The 22,707-nt window shown below is 37.5% G+C and overlaps 1 protein-coding gene across 11 annotated transcripts in view; it reads left to right on the top strand.

Moving 5' to 3' along the window:
- LOC103002367 (cAMP-specific 3',5'-cyclic phosphodiesterase 4D) overlaps nt 1-22,455 on the top strand; it is a 723,774-nt gene extending 701,319 nt beyond the window's left edge. For all 11 annotated transcript variants that reach the window (XM_007176074.2, XM_007176076.3, XM_057541514.1 and 8 more), the window contains 9 exons: nt 5,081-5,174; nt 6,545-6,717; nt 7,621-7,719; nt 8,568-8,732; nt 9,755-9,854; nt 14,709-14,863; nt 16,051-16,173; nt 16,673-16,855; nt 17,573-22,455. In XM_007176074.2, the coding sequence (XP_007176136.1) occupies nt 5,081-5,174; nt 6,545-6,717; nt 7,621-7,719; nt 8,568-8,732; nt 9,755-9,854; nt 14,709-14,863; nt 16,051-16,173; nt 16,673-16,855; nt 17,573-17,992 (1,512 nt within the window). In that variant the 3' untranslated portion in view covers nt 17,993-22,455. The remainder of the gene's footprint in view (nt 1-5,080; nt 5,175-6,544; nt 6,718-7,620; nt 7,720-8,567; nt 8,733-9,754; nt 9,855-14,708; nt 14,864-16,050; nt 16,174-16,672; nt 16,856-17,572) is intronic.
- The last annotated feature ends 252 nt before the right edge of the window (nt 22,456-22,707 follow it).

Here is a 22,707-nt window from a genome sequence, read left to right as displayed (position 1 = left end):
ATCAGCCAAAAATATTTAGAGGTCACTTTTAAAGATATCTAAATGCTCAATTAAATTGCTCTGCATTTTGCAACCAGTTCTTTTGAAAAGCAGTTCTGTATTTTGTCACTTCCAAATCTATGAATTGAGAACCCATAACAGTGTTCCTGAAAAAGTACATTTTATTACCTTTTCTAATCATTTTCCCCCTCATGGCAATTATATATCATCTTAATAAATGGTATGTAGTTATCTTAAAATGAGAGAAATTCCACTTACATTTTAAAATGATTGTTGAATGGTTAAGTTTATTGTTCTTTAGCACATCCTGCTGTGCACTCCAAGACCAAACTGTAAGAGCAACTACCAGTTGAGAAAACTCTGATGGTAATTTTTGTGGTTATTATGGACTGTATGTTTTATATCAATGGTTATTGTGGTTATTGTGGACTGTATGTTTTATATCAATAGCAAAAAAAGGAAGCAATATTAATTCCTCTTAGAAAGTGCCCTTGCGTTATAACTTAATTGACTCTCTGGAAATTGTCTTTAGGAAATCTCGCATACTCTTGGGAAGAAAGAGGACTGCTTAAAATATTGTGTCATCTAATTATGTTGAAAGGAAATGTTGACTTCCTTGGAGCACCTCACAAGTGGGAGGGAGATAAGCGTGCCATGAAAGGTTTCCCCACCCATGCTTTTGAGTTTGGAACCAAGGCAGAAGGGTAGTCTGGGAATATATGTATATGATGCAGAAATAATCAGTAGAATATAATCTGTCATTTATCAGTCTGTACAATAGAATCCTTTCACTGGCATTTTTTTTGCCTCAGTTACCTGTACCAACTGGCTATTTTGATGAGTTGTATAATCAAACTGACGGGAAAATACACCTCGTTCTTCATATTCTGCCAGATAAATCCAATAATTTGTGTGGCATATCTGCAGATACCATGAAGTTTTTCTGCTTGGGCGTTTGGTAACATATTCCTCATACCAGGTTGCTTACAAGTTAGAAGGTGTCTCTATAGAAAAACTGGGCTCCTATCTAACTTTTCCAGGGGCCAACTCCCCCACGCCCCACCGAGGTTGCATCGTTTTTTAGTTACATTGAGAGAAATTCACGGAGGGCAGGTGGACAGGGGTTCCTGTATAACACACTGTAGAAATGCCAGGAGTGGCTGATAGCCTTACCTATTCCCCCAGCTTTTGAGAAAGGACTTTGTCATGACCAGGCAGTTCTTAATAGCAACTTTTATCTCATAGCACAGACAATTTCAGGTCAAAGAAATATTTCATTAAATATATGTTTAAGAGGTTTAGCAGACTCTCTTGAATATATTTTGCCCAAAGAGTAGATTTTTTCCAAGAGTAAAATTTCATTCATTAAACAGGATTTACTTACCTTTGGGCCTTATGCGTGGTATTATTGTTATATTTTTGAAGCATGGTGACCATTTCTTATATGAATAATACCCTAAATTATTTTTTGGAATTGGTAAGGGAGCTAGATATTTAGATACATATTTTGTGTGAGCATAACTATAGTTAGATCTTCCATCCATTTGCCCTGAAATGATAAAAATCAGCTATCACTATAAAAGGGCCCAGGAAACTGGGAGATAGAAAGAACTCAGTGTTGAGCACCCACTATATGCCAGTGCGAGTTAAATAATCTAATACATTCCTAGTTGATAGCCTATGATTTACTTAAGAAAATATAACTTTATAAAAAGATCAGCAGAAAATTTTTTGAACACTAATGGAAATGTCTTCAGGAACATTCTTGGAAGGTTCCAAATTTTATTTTTTCCCCAGCGGATCATAATATATAATGCTCAGTGAAAATAAGCAGCAACCCATGTTTCGTAGACTACATGATGCCAGTTTTAAAAATATATATACATCCTTGTGACTTATTTATTTTATAACTGGTTGTTTGTACCTCTTAATCCCCTTCTCCTATTTTGCCTATCCCTTACCCTGCCCCCCACTCTGGCAACCACTAGTTTTTCTGTATATGTGAGTCTGTTTCTGTTTTGTTATATTTGATCGTTTGTTTTGTTTTTTAGTTTCCACATATAAGTGAAAACATACAGTATTTGTCTTTCTCTGACTTCTTTCATTTAGCATAGCACCCTCCAGGTCCATCCATGTTGTCACAGATGGCAAGATTCCATTCTTTTTTATGGTTGAGTAATATTCCACCGGGTATGTGTGTCTATATATATATATATATATCTATATATCTATCTATATATATATATATGGAGAGAGACACACACACACACATATATATGAGATATATATATATATATATATCATAAGATGTAATGTACAGCACAGAGAATATAGACAATAAAATTACAATAACTTTGTATGGTACAGAATCTATAAAATGTTCAGTCACTCTGTTGTGTACCTGAAACTCATATGATACTTTTAAGTCAACTGTACTTCAACAAATATATATATACAAATGAAAAAAAAGGCATAGAAGGAAATATAGCTATTTATATATGGTTATTAGCAGTGGGACACTGGGGATGTACATGAGTTCTAATTTTTTCTATATAGCTTTCTAGATTTTCTATACCCATATGCATTTTATAATCAGAGCAAGTTATAAAAAAAAATACACAAAGAAAGTGAACTTTGTGTTCCTGAGTTTGAGAATAACCTCTCTCAACATGTAAATTAACAACCAGAGGCATTTCTATTGTTTGTAGCCAGTTCTTCAGTTTTGACTGCAGGAGAATGCTAATATGCATTTCTTGTATCCAAAAGTCTGTTGAAATTTTTTTTTTTAATTTTATTTATTTATTTATTTATTTATTTTTGGCTGTGTTGGGTCTTCGTTTCTGTGTGAGGGCTTTCTCTAGTTGCAGCGAGCGGGGGCCACTCTTCATCGCGGTGCGCAGGCCTCTCACTATCGTGGCCTCTCTTGTTGCGGAGCAGAGGCTCCAGATGCGCAGGTTCAGTAATTGTGGCTCACGGGCCTAGTTGCTCCACGGCATGTGGGATCTTCCCAGACCAGGGCTCGAACCCGTGTCCCCTGCATTGGCAGGCAGACTCTCAACCACTGCGCCACCAGGGAAGCCCCTGTTGAAATTTTTTATTGATCTCTCTCAGTACTTTACAGGGATAAATTCTTGTACCTAATCTAGGTGGTCAATTAGATTAACTCTGGAAGCTATTTGCCAAATTATCTTGAATTAGAACACCTTGGTATGAATTATGCAGAGAATCAAGATTTTTTTTAAAATTCTAATAAACTAATTAAATACTGAGTTAGAATTACATTTCAGACATTACTAAATAATGAACTCACTACTCTCTTTTTCCAGACTTAAATGAGGATTTATGGTGAAATTCAAAATTTTAAAGGCTACTAAATATTAGAGTAAAATGTGACTTTTTTGGATCAAGTATCTAATAGTTGGCTGTATGTTAATGTATGTTAAGAGAAATATTAAGGTATATTAAAAGGTCTATTTGGCTTATTTTGGAAGTCAAAGGAAGATACATTAAGAAGCAGTTGAAGTAGTTGAGAAAACCATAATTCAAAAAGAGTCATGTACCACAATGTTCATTGCAGCTCTGTTTACAATAGCCAGGACATGGAAGCAACCTAAGTGTCAATGGACAGATGAATGGATAAAGAAGATGTGGCACATATATACAACGGAATATTACTCAGCCATAAAAAGAAATGAAGTTGAGTTATTTGTAGTGAGGTGGATGGACCTAGAGTCTGTCATACAGAGTGAAGTAAGTCAGAAAGAGAAAAACAAATACCGTATGCTAACACATATATATGGAATCTAAAAAAAAAAAAAAAAGGTTCTGAAGAACCTAGGGGCAGGACAGGAATAAAGACGCAGATGTAGAGAATGGACTTGAGGACACAGGGAGGGGGAAGGGTAAGCGGGGACAAAGTGAGAAAGTGGCATGGACATATATACACTACCAAATGTAAAACAGATAGCTAGTGGGAAGCAGCCACATAGCACAGGGAGATCAGCTCGGTGCTTTGTGACCACCTAGAGGGGTGGGATAGGGAGGGTGGGAGGGAGACGCAAGAGAGAGGGGATATGGGGATATATGTATATGTATAGCTGATTCACTTTGTTATAAAGCAGAAACTAACACACCATTGTAAAGCAATTATACTCCAATAAAGATGTTAAAGAAAAAAAAAAGAAGCAGTTGATGGATGGAAAAGCATAACATCATTGAGAATTCTGGATTTTGATAATGCCATGTAGTGGTGGTAGATAAATTCCAGGTGGTAGATAAATTTCTTTGGATAAAATAGGCACCGGAGCACCAGTAAAATAGATTGTGAAGCAGTGAAGTTTCAAATGAACAGGTCAATTTTCAATTGTTTTTATGGGACTTAGGAAGATAGATTGGTAAATTCTGTGAATGTTTGAGAACAAATAAATCCCTACTTAGAAAAAACTTTACAAAGGAAATATCATATAGTATCTATTCAAATATTTTCTCCATAGTTCTGGGAGAGTACTCAAATAAATCTATTCAGTTTTGCTTTGGGGGAAAAGACTACATTTTAACCTCTGACCAGTATACTTATTCATTTCTGCTAATGACAAATTAATTGATAAAAACATACCATGTTTTATTGTGTGGCAACCCTTTTGTATGTTTATAAATTAGTTTTTTTCTCTTCTCTAAATACTAATAATGCATGTTATTTTTTTATGCCTTTTTTCCCCTTAATTAATGTCGTTCTTGAGTGTCTCAATCTGTGCTGTCCAATATGGTAGCCCCTAGCTACATGTGACTATTGAAGTTTAAATTAATTAAAATGAAATAAAATCCAGAGTTCAGCTCCTCATTTGCACTAGCCACATTTCAAGTGCTTGATAGCCACATATGGCTAGTGTCTCCTGTAATGGATAGCGGAGATTATAGAATTTTTTCATCATTGTAGGAAGTTCTATTGGATGGGACTGATCTAAAGAGTCAGGACAGGTTAAAAATTCTTTGGCATATTTTCTGTATCTTAACATATGCTTATGTTATTTCACTTCAATTTTCCTCTTCTGTTATTTCATTTTATCTTTCTGTTTTTCAGTTTAAAAGGATGCTTAATCGAGAACTCACCCATCTCTCTGAAATGAGTCGGTCTGGAAATCAAGTGTCAGAGTATATATCAAACACATTCTTAGGTGAGAATAACAATTTAAATGCGATTTTTAAAAGTTTTTTGCATTGTTTGTTTTTGGAAGCAGACTGGGGTGCAAACTTGTTTTGGAAACAAGAGTTAGGAATTCCATTTGTTTTCATTCATCATATTAATAATTTGAGCCTCTAAGCTTTAGAACCTAAGGTGACAAAGTATGTTTTTTATCTTTTCGTTTTATTCAGGGCTTCAGGGATTCTCTGAATTAAAGTTGTATATTGCCCGTTTTTCCAAAGCACTCAACTGTAAAATGTATTTTATAGAGAGATCTATTCATGCATTCAACAAATTCTTGTTAAATGCCAGTCATTGCTGGGCACTAGGTATTTAATGATCAATTAGAAATGGTCCCTAAACTCAATGAGTTGATAGTCTAATGGGCACCATGCCTGGTAGACTGGAGAGACAGATAAATAGAACACAATAGCTAAAAAAAAGCTTGCTGATGATAGCTGACAGTATGGTGTACTGGGACACCACTACCCCACCCTCCATCCACAGAAAGAAAATGCAGTAAGGGAAAACCAATAACTTGAACACATCCTTGATCTGAATTTACTTTCAAAACAAAACTGTCGTAATAGCTAATTAGCCCATTCACTAAACAGATATTTATTGAACACACACTCTGTGCAAGGACAAGTTAAAGGAGCTCACTGCCTTGAAATAGTGAATGAGTGTACTGAAGACATCTGATGTCTTATTTGAAAACAACAATTAGCTTTCGTGAATCTGATATTTAGTTATCAGATAATATTGGAGGTACTCTGTGCTCTCCATAAAACCTTATTGCATTATTCCCCCATCTCACTATCGTATAGAAGATGTAAGCTAGCAGTAGCAATCTAAGTCCTTTACATACGCTGTGTATGCTCCCACGGACTGACCCATTTCAGTACGCTATTAGGTTCACACAGTGCTGTTTTTATATTTGTGCACGAAGTTTCTGCCATTTCAAAGTAGGTGTTGAAACTGGCGTTCTTAATTGGCAAGAGCAGTGTTCTCACCACTAAGTGAATTTTAAATAGGAGTGAAATCGATGAGCAGCGGAAATAACCAGTGTCTTTTGCCTTTTCCAAGTCTCCTATCATAAGTTTCTCAAAAGACGTAATCCCTGAATACATTTGATGTTAATTATTTTGCAGTGGAATTTATTTGCTTAATTTTGTGTTTGAGAGTATCAAATTAAGTCCACATCAAATTATAAACACTCAACTTCTTTAAAAGGAGTTTTACTTGGAGATATTTCCTAGAATATATACTGATCAATTAAAATCTGCCATTATGCATGTTATAATAAAAAAAACCCAGGTAGAATTAATAGTAAATGAAGAATTTTTTTTTTTAATTTTTAAGATAAGCAACATGAAGTGGAAATTCCTTCTCCGACTCAGAAGGAAAAGGAGAAAAAGAAAAGGCCAATGTCTCAGATCAGTGGGGTCAAGAAATTGATGCACAGCTCCAGTTTGACTAATTCAAGCATCCCAAGGTTTGGGGTCAAAACTGAACAAGAAGACATCCTTGCCAAGGTAAGACGATTTCAAGTATCCTGATCAGAAATATGCAGTGAACTTTGATACCTTCTCTTTTAAATAAATGGAAAAGTTTATTAATTCGTGGGAGGTTTTTTTGGAAGATGGGAAAGCCCTTTATAAAGCTCTTTCTAAATCACTTGGGTTTTATTAATATGTGGATTTAGACAGGCAGTTTGGTGTTCTTTATTTTTGCATCTATATTTGATTCTTTGACCTTAAACAATTGAAAAGTCTTTTAGGAGAATAATTAAGGTTTTTGAGAGTAGGTTTTAACTATTGGAGAAATACTTTGAGATCGATATTTCAAGTATGTAAATATGTTGTATTGTCAGAGACATAAGGTTAAGCAACGCCATTCAGTTTCTAGTATGTTTAAGCGGATTTGCCTAAAGTTTGCCTGTACTTACATGGTGCATCATTACATTTAAAATGAATTGTTTTTTTTTTTTTTAAAGGATTTTCTTATTTATTTATTTATTTATTTATTTTTGGCTGTGTTGGGTCTTCGGTTCGTGCGAGGGCTTTCTCCAGTTGCGGCAAGTGGGGGCCACTCTTCATCGCGGTGCGGGGACCGCTCTTCATCGCGGTGCGCGGGCCTTTCTCTATCGCGGCCCCTGCCGTCGTGGGGCACAGGCTCCAGACGCGCAGGCTCAGTAGTTGTGGCTCACGGGCCCAGCTGCTCCGTGGCATGTGGGATCTTCCCAGACCAGGGCTCGAACCCGTGTCTCCTGCATTAGCAGGCAGATTCTCAACCACTGCGCCACCAGGGAAGCCCAAATGAATTGTTTTTTAATTTAATAATCTTTTCATTGGAGTCAGTAATTTTTAAATGATTGTGTTCATTGTTTCATGTTCTACTTCTGCAATCAGATTTGTTCTATCTTTCGTTAACCCCAGGAACTAGAAGATGTGAACAAATGGGGTCTTCACGTTTTCAGAATAGCAGAGTTGTCTGGGAACCGGCCTTTGACTGTTATCATGCACACCATTTTTCAGGTAACGCAGTTAAGTTCTATCACCTCTCTTTTATTTGGTGACATAACGTCCAGTCTGTGAATTGTGCATGCATTTTATCTTCTTCACTACTTACCCTCTTTTACTTATTTTGATACTTTTTTCAAAATAAGGATACAGAAAGGTTAGCATATGGGTAAAACACAAATCAATTGTGTTATTTGTTCCATTGAAGAAAAAGATGTGAGGGGGACAAATTAAAGCAATTCATTAAAATAATAGTTTAAAAATCATCCACGTGATCCTGACTTGCATAGAGAATGGAGTGCTAACTTTACAAATTGAATCAGCCCTTTGCTGACTAATCTTAGTATGTAATTTCTTCAGTCACTGTCTTGTGGACTGCTCTCTTCTTCACATCGGTTTCTCATTCTTGTCAAGTTTTTGCCCCAGTTCAGTGTTAGGATTTATATGAGAAGTTGCAGCTATAGATACCCTGGGACTTGGAAGGGCAGCTCCAACCCTCGAGGGGATATTGTGTCTCACTTGTTTTGATCCAGTAGCCTTGTCAATGGTGTTGGACTGCAGCTGCCTTCAAGATCCCGGGACACAGATACTTTGATAGTTGGCAGCTCATTCCTGACACCGTATAACTTGAGAAAAGCATTGCTGGGCTCCAGAAGGACAACTCGACTCTGGTTTTGTCCCTGAAGTCCCTGGATCATCCCAAGGGTTTTCATTGTCCTCACTAGACATTGAGCGAGTGCTACTCCCATATCTGGGTTATCCATAGGCGACACGGGGGTGATTTTTCGTTGTTGTTGTTAACATACTCTATGGAAAATCTTTTCTATAAGGACAAAATGTTAAGAGAATTTCTTCTCCCACAGGAACGGGATTTATTAAAAACATTTAAAATTCCAGTGGACACTTTAATTACATACCTAATGACCCTGGAAGATCATTACCACGCTGATGTGGCCTACCACAATAATATTCACGCTGCAGACGTCGTCCAGTCAACACACGTGCTGTTATCTACACCTGCTTTGGAGGTAAACCTGGTTTCTAAACCTTTGAAAACACTAACTTGCCCCTCATAATGGTTTTTTCAACTTTTATACTGAAGGGTGCACAGGGCAAACAATAATCGACTTCACTAGAAATATTATTGAGTTATGGGGGCGAAATGTCATTGTGGTAACTAAACAGTTGAGTCTTTGATGAATTTTGTCTGTGATAATTGATCAGAGATTTAGGGATTCATGTGTTTTATGATACTGCTTCTTTGAAATGATCTAGTGGAGAAAGCAAATCTGCCTTACTCAGTTTCAGTTAGTGTGGGGTTTTTTGGGAATTTAGCCTGAGGACTTTTTCATTTATAGTTCAAAGGTGATTATTTTATAAAATATCAATACTAGCAATGCATTGGTATTTTTCATAGAACTTATTAGAAGGAAACACATCTTTAATGTTACCAGATCCTATGAAGTTGTTCCATTAAGTGTTTAGTAAAGCAATTTGATTTCCATCATTGTTTGGGAGACTGATTCTCTTTTGCTAATATATGTTATAGTTCAGATTGTTCCATTATAAAACTGTGTTAATACGTCATCGTTTGAGTGAGGAGTTCTCAACTGGGGGTGATTTCCTCTTTTACTCCTACTCCTCCCTTCCCCCAGGGACATTTGGCAATATTTGTAGACATTTTTAGCTGTCACAACTCGGGGGTACATGCTACTGGCATCTCATGGGTAGAGGCCAGGGATCCTACTAAAAATCCTGTAATTCACAGGATGTTCTCCCATAACGAACAATTATCCGGCCCTGAATGTCAGTTTTGCTGAGATTGAGAGTTCCTGTTTTGAATGGAAGAAAAGAAAATAATTGCTCATGCTATTAATTTTATGCACATTTTCAGAATATCCTTAAACATCTTAAATACTTTTAAAATAAGCTATTCTTTTCTATAAAAAATTTGTAGACGCTCCTTTTTTAATATTTTAAAAAATATAACCAATGGAAAAGGTTTGATCATGAGTTATAATAAAATCAGATATTGTCTGGATTTTTTCAGGCTGTGTTTACAGATTTAGAGATTCTTGCAGCAATTTTTGCCAGTGCAATACATGATGTAGATCATCCTGGTGTGTCCAATCAGTTTCTGATCAATACAAGTAAGTAAAGCATACTTATTTTTGCAGAAAAAAATGTTCCTTTGTACATTTTAGAATGACTGAGAGTCTTTATAAACTTGGGGTGTTTCCAGAGCCATAATGTTCTCTTGAGATGTGCACATAGGCGTTTCAGTGATAGCATATGTTAATGTAGTGTAGCTCTAAAAATTATTTTCATATCCCATGAGGCATATGATGTTTGAAAAACATGCATTCCAGTACTTCTCTAGAAATAATATATTACCACATTAGTAGACAAGGGCAATCAAAAGTGAAAGTTTGCCGAAAGATGTAGATAGTTAGATTGCCCCTAAAGTTTCAAATAAAAGAAGTTATCCGAATAAATGTTAAATCCGTCATTTTCTGTAGGTTGTCATTTAATCCTCTCCAGAGCCTGTAACTCCTCTTTCCCCCTCCACCACCATGCCCTGCCCTGTTCTTTCCTTTTTATTTTTTTAATAGAAATTTCTCCTTTATTTTATATTTTTTTAATTTTTTTTTTTTAAATTTCTCGGTGCAGCGTGCGGGATCTTAGTTCCCTGACCAGGGATTGAACCCCTGCCCCCTACCAGTGGAAGCATGGCGTCTTAACCACTGGACCACCAGGGAAGTCCCTGTTCTTTCCTTTTTAAATCTCCTGCTGAGGGCAGTAGGAACTTCTCTTTTGACTAACTATCTCTTTTTATTTAATATTTTTTAACCATTAATTTTTTCTCACTGGTGACATTTCATAAAATAAGTCATCACTGAATTTGGAAATATAAAGAATATTAGACTGTTCAGCGTGCGACACCTCTGACACAGCTGCACAGAAAACCTCTGTGGGGAATGTTAGTGGTGCTTGAGCTAGGCTTTTGCAAAGAGGTTAAGCTTTACAGAAATTCTGTTCTTTCTGTACTTGAAGTTAACTGGTAAATAATTTACGTGTACCATTCATTATTAAATTCCCTCACACCATGGTAGATTAACATTATAAAGTCAGTTTTATATGTGAAAAAATAAAGTTCAAAGTTGTTAATTTTTTTTCATATCTGTTAAAAGTTTGCCTTTCCTTTTTGCCGTGAGTTGTGGATAATAGTCTCCTCGTGCCCCATAGCAATCTAGCTCTAGTAACATCTGTGCCTTCACCATTCATTCATAACACTTTGCTGCAGCCAGATTTAAAGAGAGAATTTAAGTATAGCCTTGTTTTGAGAGATTTAACTCAGATCTTTTGGATTATTTACCTATTTGTATATTTTTAATAGCCTCTGGACTGCCCTGTAACAAAATGCACTTTAGTAACTCACTCATGTATAGGAGGACTGAAAGTCATGGATTTCCAAAACTGTGTGGATAGTCAGTACATTTTAGAAGTCTGGTTTATGAACTTATTTATCTAGGATTAGACAGGATAACGTTTCATGTTTCAGCCACCTTATGAGAACCTATAATGGGGTGCTTTCAGGAGTCACCAGAACATTACTATATATTGACACATAAATATTAATATACATTAGAGGCAGCTACATGAGTTTACATTGTATCATTGGTTAGGGTCTACTGTGTCTTTTCTGTAAAGAACAGGAAGGTCATATAGTAAAAGGTACACTGGCAATTTTTTATTATCCTGGCTTGATTCATTTTTTTGATTCTTATGTATGTCTTGATATGTTCTTAATTTTATAGATTTTTAACAAATACATATCAATTTTGTTTTAATTTTTGCCATTAAGAAAGGTTTGCATTTTTTCTTTATATTAATAATACCAAAATCAGACCTATGTGTTTTCTTTGCATCCTGTTATATATAATATTATATGTTCCCATATTATAACATTAGAATTAAGAATAGAGAACAGGGGCTTCCCTGGTGGCGCAGTGGTTGAGAATCTGCCTGCCAATGCAGGGGACACGGGTTCGAGCCCCGGTCTGGGAAGATCCCACAGGCCACGGAGCAACTGGGCCCGTGAGCCACAATTACTGAGCCTGCGCGTCTGGAGCCTGTGCTCCGCAACAAGAGAGGCCGCGATAGTGAGAGGCCCGCGCACCGCGATGAAGAGTGGCCCCCACTCACCGCAACTGGAGAAAGCCCTCGCACAGAAACGAAGACCCAACACAGCCATGAATAAATAAATAAATAAAAGAATGTGAATTTCTTTAAAAAAAAAAAAGAATAGAGAACAAATTAAAACAACTGATAATAAAGTCACTGTCTTCCAAGTAGTCTGATAAATTTTTCAAGAAAAATGAGGACCAACTCTGTTATTCTTTCTTGTGGACCCTCTAAGGGCAAATGGGCTTAGGCTGACATCAGAGTACCCGTGGAGTCTGCAGTTTAAGCTCGCAAGGCCTCAGTCCACAGATGAATCAGATGCCCTTTAAAGTTTGAGAGCCACTGAGAATAGATAATGGAGACATGTCGGGGGTAATTATGCATACAGGACAGTGGCCAAGGGTGTCTGTTTAAGGTCATTCTGCTGATGACCTGCCTGAGGTGGAAGGATAACTGACCATGTTTCTGGAAGTATTTTGTTCTTCAGTGATGTTGTGCAGATCTCCTTTCCGTGGGGCCTCAGCAACACAGGGTAGTCAACAGCCTTGGATTGCTGATGTTTTCTTGACGGTGGGGTGTGATGAGGCTGTGTTAACACCTGAAAGAATGAATGAGCACCGTCACCTGGTAGACGAAAGTTATCCCAGGGTTGATCAGAGCCCCGGGGCATTGTGAGAATTACTGCCTTAGTTAGCTGTTAACTAGGGATCAAGCCAGCAATCATTTTATTTCAGGACTCAGAAGAGGCTTAGTAGCCAGTAACACAAGTAAGTTTTAGCTTCACAGCATACTCTAAGGGAGTCCCTCTAATAACTTGCAAACTTGTAATAAATAGCCTTATGAAATACTCTATCAGAATTATGTGATTATTTTTAGCTTACAGTAAACCCTTTTTGATAGACGTTAAATTTGTGCTTTCTCTTTCTATTGGGGATTGTTTGAGCATCAGTGGCTCAGGCTAGCACACTCTCGGCTGGCGCTGCCAACCTGTCCAAAGCCAAAGGCTGAATCTGTGTTTCTCGTAATAAAGACTTGGAATCGTCAGATCAGACTTCCTGTAGATGGGAGGTCACCTGTCCTATTTTAAGGGAGGCTGCATGGCTCGCTGTGGTGGAGGGGCACCGGGGCTCACCTGGCTGATTCCCAGGCCAGAGACACCTCTGCTTCTTAGTTGTGGTGACAGTTTTCATTAATCATTCCGCTGGTATTAGTTTTAGGCACCAAATGATTTGCTGTTAATGACACATACACTCCTTGTAAACCTGATGCAGGTTTTGAGTCAGTTAAGCTTTTATACATGATGTAGGGGAATGGGGGACTCTGAATAGGATGTAAAGAAGTGGAAATTCCAGGTGAGAAGCTGCATAAGTCTTTTTCAAGGACAGTACTATGTAAATAATTCCATAAAATGTAAATAACATCATGAAATATTGAATAGAACACGTTAGGGGATATTTATCTTAAAAAAAGCATTTCACATAACAGCATTATTTTCTGAAACAGTGAAGCAGCCTCAGAACATATATAGCAGTAAATTTTACTTGGAAAACGAATACTTTCTGTTTATAGCAAAGATGCCTGAGTTTGGGGGGAAAAGACCTCCTCACACATTTGAACACATTAGTCGTGTTCAAAGCATATGACTTCTGAGGTTCAAGAGCAGAGACATTTCACTGTATGAGGTGGAGCTGGACCTAGCAACAGTACACACACTTTATTTCACTGATCTCATTTTAAAATAAGCTTTCCACAGCTATATTTGTAGCTTATAAATAGAATGTTATTTTTCTGTATAAACCTAAAATCATAGGATTTCTGTCAAAATATTCTTGAACCCCTCTCCTCCTCCCTAGCTTCTTTAAAATAGTCATTGAATAGTATTGGATATTTCTTTATTAGAAAAGAATATATATTTTCCACACACGAGTCAGAAGAAAGATCAAATACGTATGCTTTTAGTCTTTACAGTGACTTAAGTGGCAACAGAATGAAGCACCAGTCAATTCTTTTTTAATGACTACCTTATAGGTCTGAGTTTGCTATTTATAGGAACTAGGAAAGAGGCAGGATTTGTCACTGCCTAAAATAGGTCCAGGACAATTGTGGGGGAATGGCAGAATCTTCACTCTGGAGAAATGTAGGCAGCTAAACACCCGTCTCTGTGTGAAGCCCTGAGCATGCAGCTGGGACGGGCAATATACATGTGTATAGTGACTGCCAAGATACTTGGAAAAGGAAATGGAAAAATGAATAAAGCTTTGCCTTTCAAAGCTATACTATGAACAAAATAAGCACAAGCATGAACAGATCTGATATTGTTCATGTGTTCCAAGCTGTTCTTGTACCTTCTCAGAGTACAAATAATCCTAAGTCACATGATCTTTACATCATATACAATGTTGGGTAGGTGGTCCACAGTTGTCAGGAATACAACATTTTATGCTCTGGACATGTTGTAAATGTTAGGGATAATGTCTTCTTCTGCTGAGCTTACGGAGCTGCCTCTGGCAGATCCGGAGAGGAGGTCCAAGGTAATCTGGCCTAACTCTTCTTTCCCTTTATAGCAGAGGAAGCTGAAACCACAGAGGGAACTGACTTGCCGTGTGCCAAGAGCATTAGAATACACTCCCAAGATTCCAGGGATCTTTCTGTGGCTGCATTAACTAGCGGACTTTCTTCTAGGTGTTGTCATGTAATGGGAATGCGAGCAGAGACGTTTAGGGGAAATTGCTTCCTAAACCCAAAATACCTCAGAATATGAAGAATAAGATAACCTTTGCATAAATGGCTTTGCTAACCTTCTGTCTCTTTCTTTCAAGACTCTGAACTTGCCTTGATGTACAATGATTCTTCTGTCCTGGAGAACCATCATTTGGCCGTGGGCTTTAAGTTGCTTCAGGAAGAAAACTGTGACATTTTCCAGAATTTGACCAAGAAGCAAAGACAATCATTAAGGAAGATGGTCATTGATATTGTAAGTAACTGATAAAAGCAAGAAGAGAACTGTGATGCATGGTGTTTAAAAAAAAAAAAAAAGAATGAGATGACTATCAGGTGAAAGTATCATGTATATTTCAAGATAATGCTGCCTTTTTTGTCCCAGAGGCTGGCCCTGCTGCTGGCAATGATGCTCTACGGCTACCAGTCTGGAGCTAAGAATAATGACAGCTTACCCTCGTTCCAGGTTTATTTTCTCAACTCCTCCGGTCTGGTGGCAGACAGAGCTGACTAACAAAAGCACAGGGAGCTGGCTAAAATATGGACTTTTTCCATTCAAAAGCTGGAAAAAAAATCTCTGTCAGCAGAAGTGCCATGTACAAACATCCCTGACCTTAGTCTTTTCTCTGTACATGTTTTCCACAGTGATTATGAGACACGGGCATATCTCTGCTTGTCAAAAACCAAATCTGTTAAGCTTTGTACATACAGAGAAAGGCAGGGATTATCTGGTTTGGATAAGCAGAAAACTGACCAGAATATTGTTTCTGAAGTACTCCGTGAGCAGCCTTGACTCACTCCATCATAGTCCAGTAACCACATTCTAGCACAAGGAATAGAAAAACTTCAGAACGTGCGATGATGTCTTATCTATGGAAATATCCCTTCCTATCACCGTGAAAGTGGCTGCCAGTGCCTACTGGAAATGTATATTGCACACATTTATCTGGGCTTCCAGGGAAAGTGATAGCAAAGGGGAGAAGATCCTGCCCCAAGAAGCAGTAAAGGATTCCCACACACAGCTATTAGACAACAGAGTGGTTCTCCATTTCTTCATTTTTATATGCAAATTCTGACTTTTTTCCCCTGGACGTTTTTTACTTATTAAAATACTCTGTCGGGACTTCCCTGGCGGTCCAGTGGTTAAGACTTCACGCTTCCACTACAGAACACACGGGTTCGATCCCTGGTCAGGGAACTAAGATCCCACATGCCAAGAGGTGTGGCTAAAAAAAAGAAAAGAAAAATGTCTCTCCTGTATAGCACGGAGAACTCTACTCTCAATGCTCCATAATGACCTGTATGGGAAAAGAATCTAAAAAAAAGGAGTGGATATATGTATATGTATAACTGATTTACTTTGCTGTACGTGTGAAACTAACACAACATTGTAAATCAACTATACTGCAATAAAAACTTTTTTAAAATACTCTGTCTTTTAAGGTACTTGCAACAGACATGTCAAAGCACATGAATCTACTGGCTGACTTGAAAACTATGGTTGAAACTAAGAAAGTGACAAGTTCTGGAGTTCTTCTTCTTGATAATTATTCTGATAGGATTCAGGTAAAGCATTCGAATTTGCTATGTCTGCGTGTGTGTGTGTGTGTGTGTGTGTGTGTGTGTACACGTGTCTGTGTGTCTAGCTTAGATAAGATTTATGTCTCCTTTTTTCCAACTTATAATTACAGTAGCTGTAAGCAGGATTTTTATCCAAATTCTTAATCTTGAGAATTAACCAGATAAAATCCTGTTGGCCTTTTCAAGTGGAAATGTGTTAAAAAAAAAAAAAAAGTAACATCCTACAAAACCAACCACTTAAGCAGCTCTGAATTTAATCAGCCATGCACATGAACAGTTTCTCTTATGATACTTAAATGCAGTAGAAGTGGCATAATTTGGGACTATTAATACAGGTGTGAACTTCACACAGACACACCATGGTCGAGCTGTCTGGAACGACTCTTAACACTACATGTATTTTTAAGTGTCACAGTCATCTGATGTGAATTTCTAGTAAAAAAAGGAGCAGGTGCTAAATAGAGAAGGCATTGATCTCTTTTAGGTCCTTCAGAACATGGTGCATTGTGCCGACCTGAGCAACCCAACCAAGCCTCTCCAGCTATACCGCCAGTGGACGGACCGCATCATGGAGGAGTTCTTCCGCCAAGGGGACCGAGAGAGGGAGCGGGGCATGGAGATAAGCCCCATGTGTGACAAGCACAATGCCTCTGTGGAAAAATCACAGGTGATGCCTTAAGCATAAAGCTTTCAGAGAGAACACAACTACACGGAACATTTGGTTACGCCGTATGCATGTCACACAGTATTTTATTGGGTTTTCTTAATTACTTTCTTTTGTCAAGCTCAATGTCCACCTTAGTGTTTGCAAGCCAAAAAATTCTTTGATTCTTAGAATTTATATTCATATAGTCATATATACGTTCATAGGACAGTATATTCATTCATCGTGACTCTATGCATATAGTATATTCATATGTGTAGCATTATTTCAGCTATCTCAATTCGCAAGCGAATAAAGTTATATGAATCCATATAGAGTACATGGCATTATTTCAGCTCTCTGGATTTACCTATGAATGGGCTATTCTAAAGTCCCAGCCTCAAGCCAAGTCCTGCCATGTAAACAACTGGAGGTTTTTTTACATCGCAAACAGACTCTTGGACTCAGAGTTCCAGAAGCTAGTTTTTACCAGCTAGTAACAACATTTTTTTATTGGTCTGCTACCTAAAATAGTGACTGTTTTACCAAACTAAGGTTAGTAGTCTTCAGTTCAGCGTTATATTTGCAGAGCATATTATATTTTGTATATTTTTCTATAAATTCTATATATCATATATAAAAATTTAATTCAACATATCAATTAGATACATTGGAGGGGGCTCGTTAACCTTTTCCATTGTTTCTTAGTCCCAATCGGATTTTTTTTTTTTTTTTAATCAGGTGGGCTTCATAGACTACATTGTTCATCCTCTCTGGGAGACGTGGGCAGACCTGGTCCATCCTGACGCCCAGGACATTTTGGACACTTTGGAGGACAATCGTGAGTGGTACCAGAGCACAATTCCTCAGAGCCCCTCCCCGGCGCCGGATGACCAGGAGGAGGGCCGGCAGGGTCAAACTGAGAAGTTCCAGTTTGAACTGACTTTAGAGGAGGACGGCGAGTCAGACACCGAAAAGGACAGTGGGAGTCAAGTAGAAGAAGACACGAGCTGCAGTGACTCCAAGACGCTCTGCACTCAAGACTCGGAGTCCACCGAAATCCCCCTGGATGAGCAGGCGGAAGAGGAAGCCGTGGGGGAGGAGGAGGAGGAGAGCCAGCCCGAGGCCTGTGCCATCGGAGCCCACTCGCCCGACACATAACAGGGCAGAGACTTCCATGCCTTTTGTTTGCGTTTTTTGTTTTTTTAAGTAGAAACATTGTTTCCAAAGTGCATGTCACATGCCACAACTACGGTCACACCTCACTGTCATCTGCCAGGACGTTTGCGGAACAAAACTGACCTTGACGACTCAGTCTAGCGCTCAGGAATATCGTCACCAGTTTTTTCACCTCCATGTCATCAGAACGAGGGGGACATCTTCACGAACAGCAGTGTCACAAGATTGCAGCTCGGTCGAGCTGAAGAAGAAGAGAAAAATCAACTCCAAAGTGTTTTCTAGGGAGTGTGGCTCATCAGGCAGCCCAAAAGTTGAGATGATTTGGGGGTTCTTTTGCTTTTTATTTGTTTGCAATATTTTCAGCAGCAAGAAGGCATTACATGGACGGAGCGAAGCAACAAGTGGGTCAGGAACGGGACACATTGTGAAGCTGTTACCAGGAAGAAGATGAGCCACAGAAATTGCATAATTTTCTAATTTCAAGTCTTCCTGATACCTGACTGAATAGTGTGGTTCAGTGAGCTGCACTGACCTCTACGTTTTGTATGATAATGTAAAGCAGATTTTTTGTAGAGCTTACTTTTATTATTAAATGTATTGAGGTATTATATTTAAAAAACTACGTTCAGAACTTCATCTGCCACTGGTTATTTTTTTTCTAAGGAGTAACTTGCAAGTTTTCAGTACAAATCTGTGCTACACTGGATAAACCTAATTTACAAATTTTACTTGCACCTTAGACGTCATAGCAATTAACTGATTTGTAGTGACCCATTGTTTTATATACCAATGACTTCCATATTTTAAAAACAAAAATTGACTTTATGTTGCAGGAAACCCTTTTTGTAGGTCTTCGTTTACTGGCTTTTCGTTTCACTCTTTTCAGACACGCAGAGTTGCTCCCCACTTACATTTCTCTTCACCGTGTGCAAAGTGAATACTTGTTCCACAATACTTTGATGTGCATTCTGTCTAATGTGTCTCAAGCCTCATGGACACTCAGTCATCAGTTGGTGTTGTCTGAAGCAAGTGAGAGATATATAAATACCCAGTAGCTAGAATGGTCAGTCTTTTTTAGATATTTTCCTACTTAGTGTCTTCTGAGAACATTTTGCTGTGGCGATAGACCCTCATTTCACAAGTGCATGTCTTTGTAATAACCCACACATTTCATGCTCATTTTTGTTTTCACAGTCATAGTAAGAACTTTTCCCCCTTGTGCTGCTTCATTATCAGTGTGTGTTTGAACCTCTGTCCACATTCACTGTGTGGTGTCTTATCAGATACATCACCACCATGCTGACTGATGCAAAGAACAGGTAGTCAAGTTAGAGTTAGCTTTCTTTTCTGCCATGAGGTCATATATAATGACTAGCTTTTACTTTTGATTTACGAAGAAACGTTAATAGCTAGCTAGGTAATTTTTTAACAATATTAGCAGAATATATTAATGAAGACCAGTACAATGAATGCTCTTTTGTTTCTCTGATTTCACTGTGGGATTAAGAACTGTATGAAGAATATTCCTGAGAAGTGATTTTAAGTGTAGCAATGACTCTTCCTTAAAGGACAGCCATGTAACACGTAGCACTTGATTTATCAGTTATCTTTGATCCATAAGTATGTCTTGTGGAGAAGAACTTCTTTAAATACACTGACAGAAAGAAGTTGATGATGCCCTTGGCACCAGAGATTTGGCAATATAATGCCGTTTTAAAATACTGAGCTGGGTAAGAAGATTCTGCCTAAGTCAAACATTAGAGATCACTGTTGGCTAAATTTAGCATCAAGAAATGTATTACAATTTTAGAGATTGATTCCCAGTATTGACCTTCAATTGGCATCTTGGGGCATTTATTTAGTTTGGACTTCCTTCCCACTTCAGCTCTTAATAAAGTGTTTACCTTCTCTGTGAAGAGTATGGAGCCCAAATAATCATTTTTTAGAGTGATATCCAAGAACCCAAGTAGAGGCTAAAGGAGTATCAGACCAAATGGAAAATAAATAAAATTGTAACCCTGAAAAACATTTATATTGGGGATGTCAAAAGAAGCCATCTGGGGACTAATCAGTAAGTCAGCAGCCAGGGAAATGACCCAAGCTGAAGATACTATTTTAATCCCCTGAGATCCACTGATGCTTAGAAATTTGGATAGAAAAATTATGTAGCTCCGATCTTTCACACAGAGCACAGGATAGAAATTGACCAATTAATTATCAGATTTCCACCCTCCTTCCCCTGTAAAAATCAGACTTTCAAAGAAAGTCTTATGTTTGGCAAGTGGTTTCACCAGAATATTTGGAAACTTGTTTCCATTTTTATTTGTCCCTGATGGAGGTTTAGAGGAAAAGGCAAAGAATCTAGTGTTTATTCCTTTCTCAAAATATTCTCATTCCTTCCCCTCCCTAATGCTTGGTATTTCCCCCACAGAGTGCCTAGAATCTTAATAATGAAAAAAAAAAAAAAATTAAAACAGCAATATGTCACAAACAAATCCAGACCTGAAAAGATTTATAACTGCACTAAAAAAGAGAGGCTTTTTCTTTTTCAATTTGTTGGTTTTTAATGGTCACATGTTGTAAAGATATCCACTGATGGACAATCAAATTGTAGAAGAGACATAATATCCAAAAGACAGGGACTAGTGCACTATACACTCTACTTCTCCTCTCCCTTCTCTTTCGCCAAAGTGTGCTTCAGAATTATACACTGCTTTAAAAAGAATATCCTTTTACAAGTGACTTTATGTTTCCTAAAATGCCATAAGAAAATGCAATATCTGGGTACTGTACGGGGAAGAAAATGTCCTAGTTTGCATAAAACCAGTACATTTCAGCTTGCAAGTTACTAAACACAATAATGCTGTTTTAATTTTCTTTTACGTCACTTAAAATTCACAAGAAAATAATGTAGATAGAACAAATTGCAGACAAGGAAAAAAAAACTTGAATGAAGTGGATTTTACAGAAAGCTTTATGATACTCTTTGAATGCATTATTTATTTTTTGTGCCATGCATTTTTTTCTCACCAAATGACCTTACCGGTAATACAGTCCTGTTTGTCTGTTTACAACCATGTATTTATTGTAATGTACATACTGTAATGTTAATTGTAAATTATCAGTTCTTATTAAAACATCATCCCGCAATGGGATGGTGTTGATATATTTGGAAACTCTTGGTGAGAGAATGAATGGTGTGTATACATACTCCTTGTACATTTTCTTTTCTTCTATAAAATAGTCTTGTCACCTTAGAGCTTGTTTATGGAAGATTCAAGAAAACTATAAAATACATAAAGGTATATAAAATTAAGAAAACATAGCTGCAGGTCTTTGGTCCCAGGGCTGTGCCTTAACTTTAATCAATATTTTCTTCTGTTTTGCTGCATTTGAAAGTTAGGTAATGGTGGGGCTAGGGCTGGGCATTTTACATCTGAGCTTTGAATCTGTTGGATTTCTGGCAACAGCTGGATTTTACAGAAACACGGACAACCTCTGGAGCATTCTGAGACCCTTTTGAGAGACAAGCCCTGAAGTACTTTTTGCCATGAAGCAGCATGGCATATATGATGGTGATTTTTCCCTATCAGATACTAACTGAGCTACTTTAGTTAGTTACATTTGATTTTTTATTTTCAAACACTACTGGGAAGATATATTCTTGTCCAGTGATTATAAAAAGTCTTTTTAGACTTTAAAAGTCTTCTAGAGCACGTGGGCAAATGAATTTGATTTGAAACTAGAGCCGTAGGTCACGTGTGTCAGTAATTTATTCCTTGGCTTCCTGTCATGTTAAGGAAATACATAATATGAAAAAGTTCATTTTTTTTTAACCCTTCAACTAAGATGAACCAAATTTCCTTATGTATGTAAATCCATATATTTAAACACAAAGTTTTATATGATGCCAATTCACACGGCATAATGGATTCACCATTCTCTAGAATCTGTTTCAGCAAAACTTACGTTGCTTTAGAATTTTTAAATTCAACCTTGCACAGCTCCTAAAAGCTATGAAAAATTCCCAGTGGCCCAGCCCTCAGGATGTGTGACTTAGTGAAAGGAGAGATTCTTCTTCTAGAAAAAATGAGCCTCCTTTTCTTTTCTTTCTTTCTGTCTTTTATTTTATTTTATTTTATTTTGACACAAACTGTAGATTTTAGCAGCCCTGGCCCAAAGGAATTTGATTACTTTTGTTTTAAACAGTACAACGGGGACACTATAATTACAAAAAAACATCCTTACTGATTTTAGTTGTTTTTAATTTGATTTCTTTGGATATGTTTTCAGAGTGGTAAATTGTGTGTGAGCATTACAAATGATGATTCTTTTAGTGGTTTCTTAGCCTCTCTTACAGCCCATGGGGATAGTACTGTACATCAATACCTTCGTATGAAATTTTTATATGCAATGGAAATAAAAGCATGGGTTGATTCTGCCTATTTATGACTCGATCTTTTACGAATAAAAGGTTATTCATTTTAACTTGTAGTTCAGTCAGCACAGGTTTCCGAGGGCCATGAAGATTGTTAAGGTGGAATAGAGGAGGTTAGTGACGTCATACATTAATACTGATATTCACAGTCCAATGAAACCAAATTATGTAGATTAATCTTGCTACAGAAAAAAAATGCCAAAATTATGTAAATGGCCTATAACATTAAGCACAGTGTTTTGTAAGCAACCTTGGGAAG

Source organism: Balaenoptera acutorostrata, chromosome 2, assembly GCF_949987535.1.
Source record: "Balaenoptera acutorostrata chromosome 2, mBalAcu1.1, whole genome shotgun sequence".
In the NCBI taxonomy this organism is placed as follows: domain Eukaryota; kingdom Metazoa; phylum Chordata; class Mammalia; order Artiodactyla; family Balaenopteridae; genus Balaenoptera; species Balaenoptera acutorostrata.
This window is presented reverse-complemented; position numbering and strand designations above follow the sequence as displayed.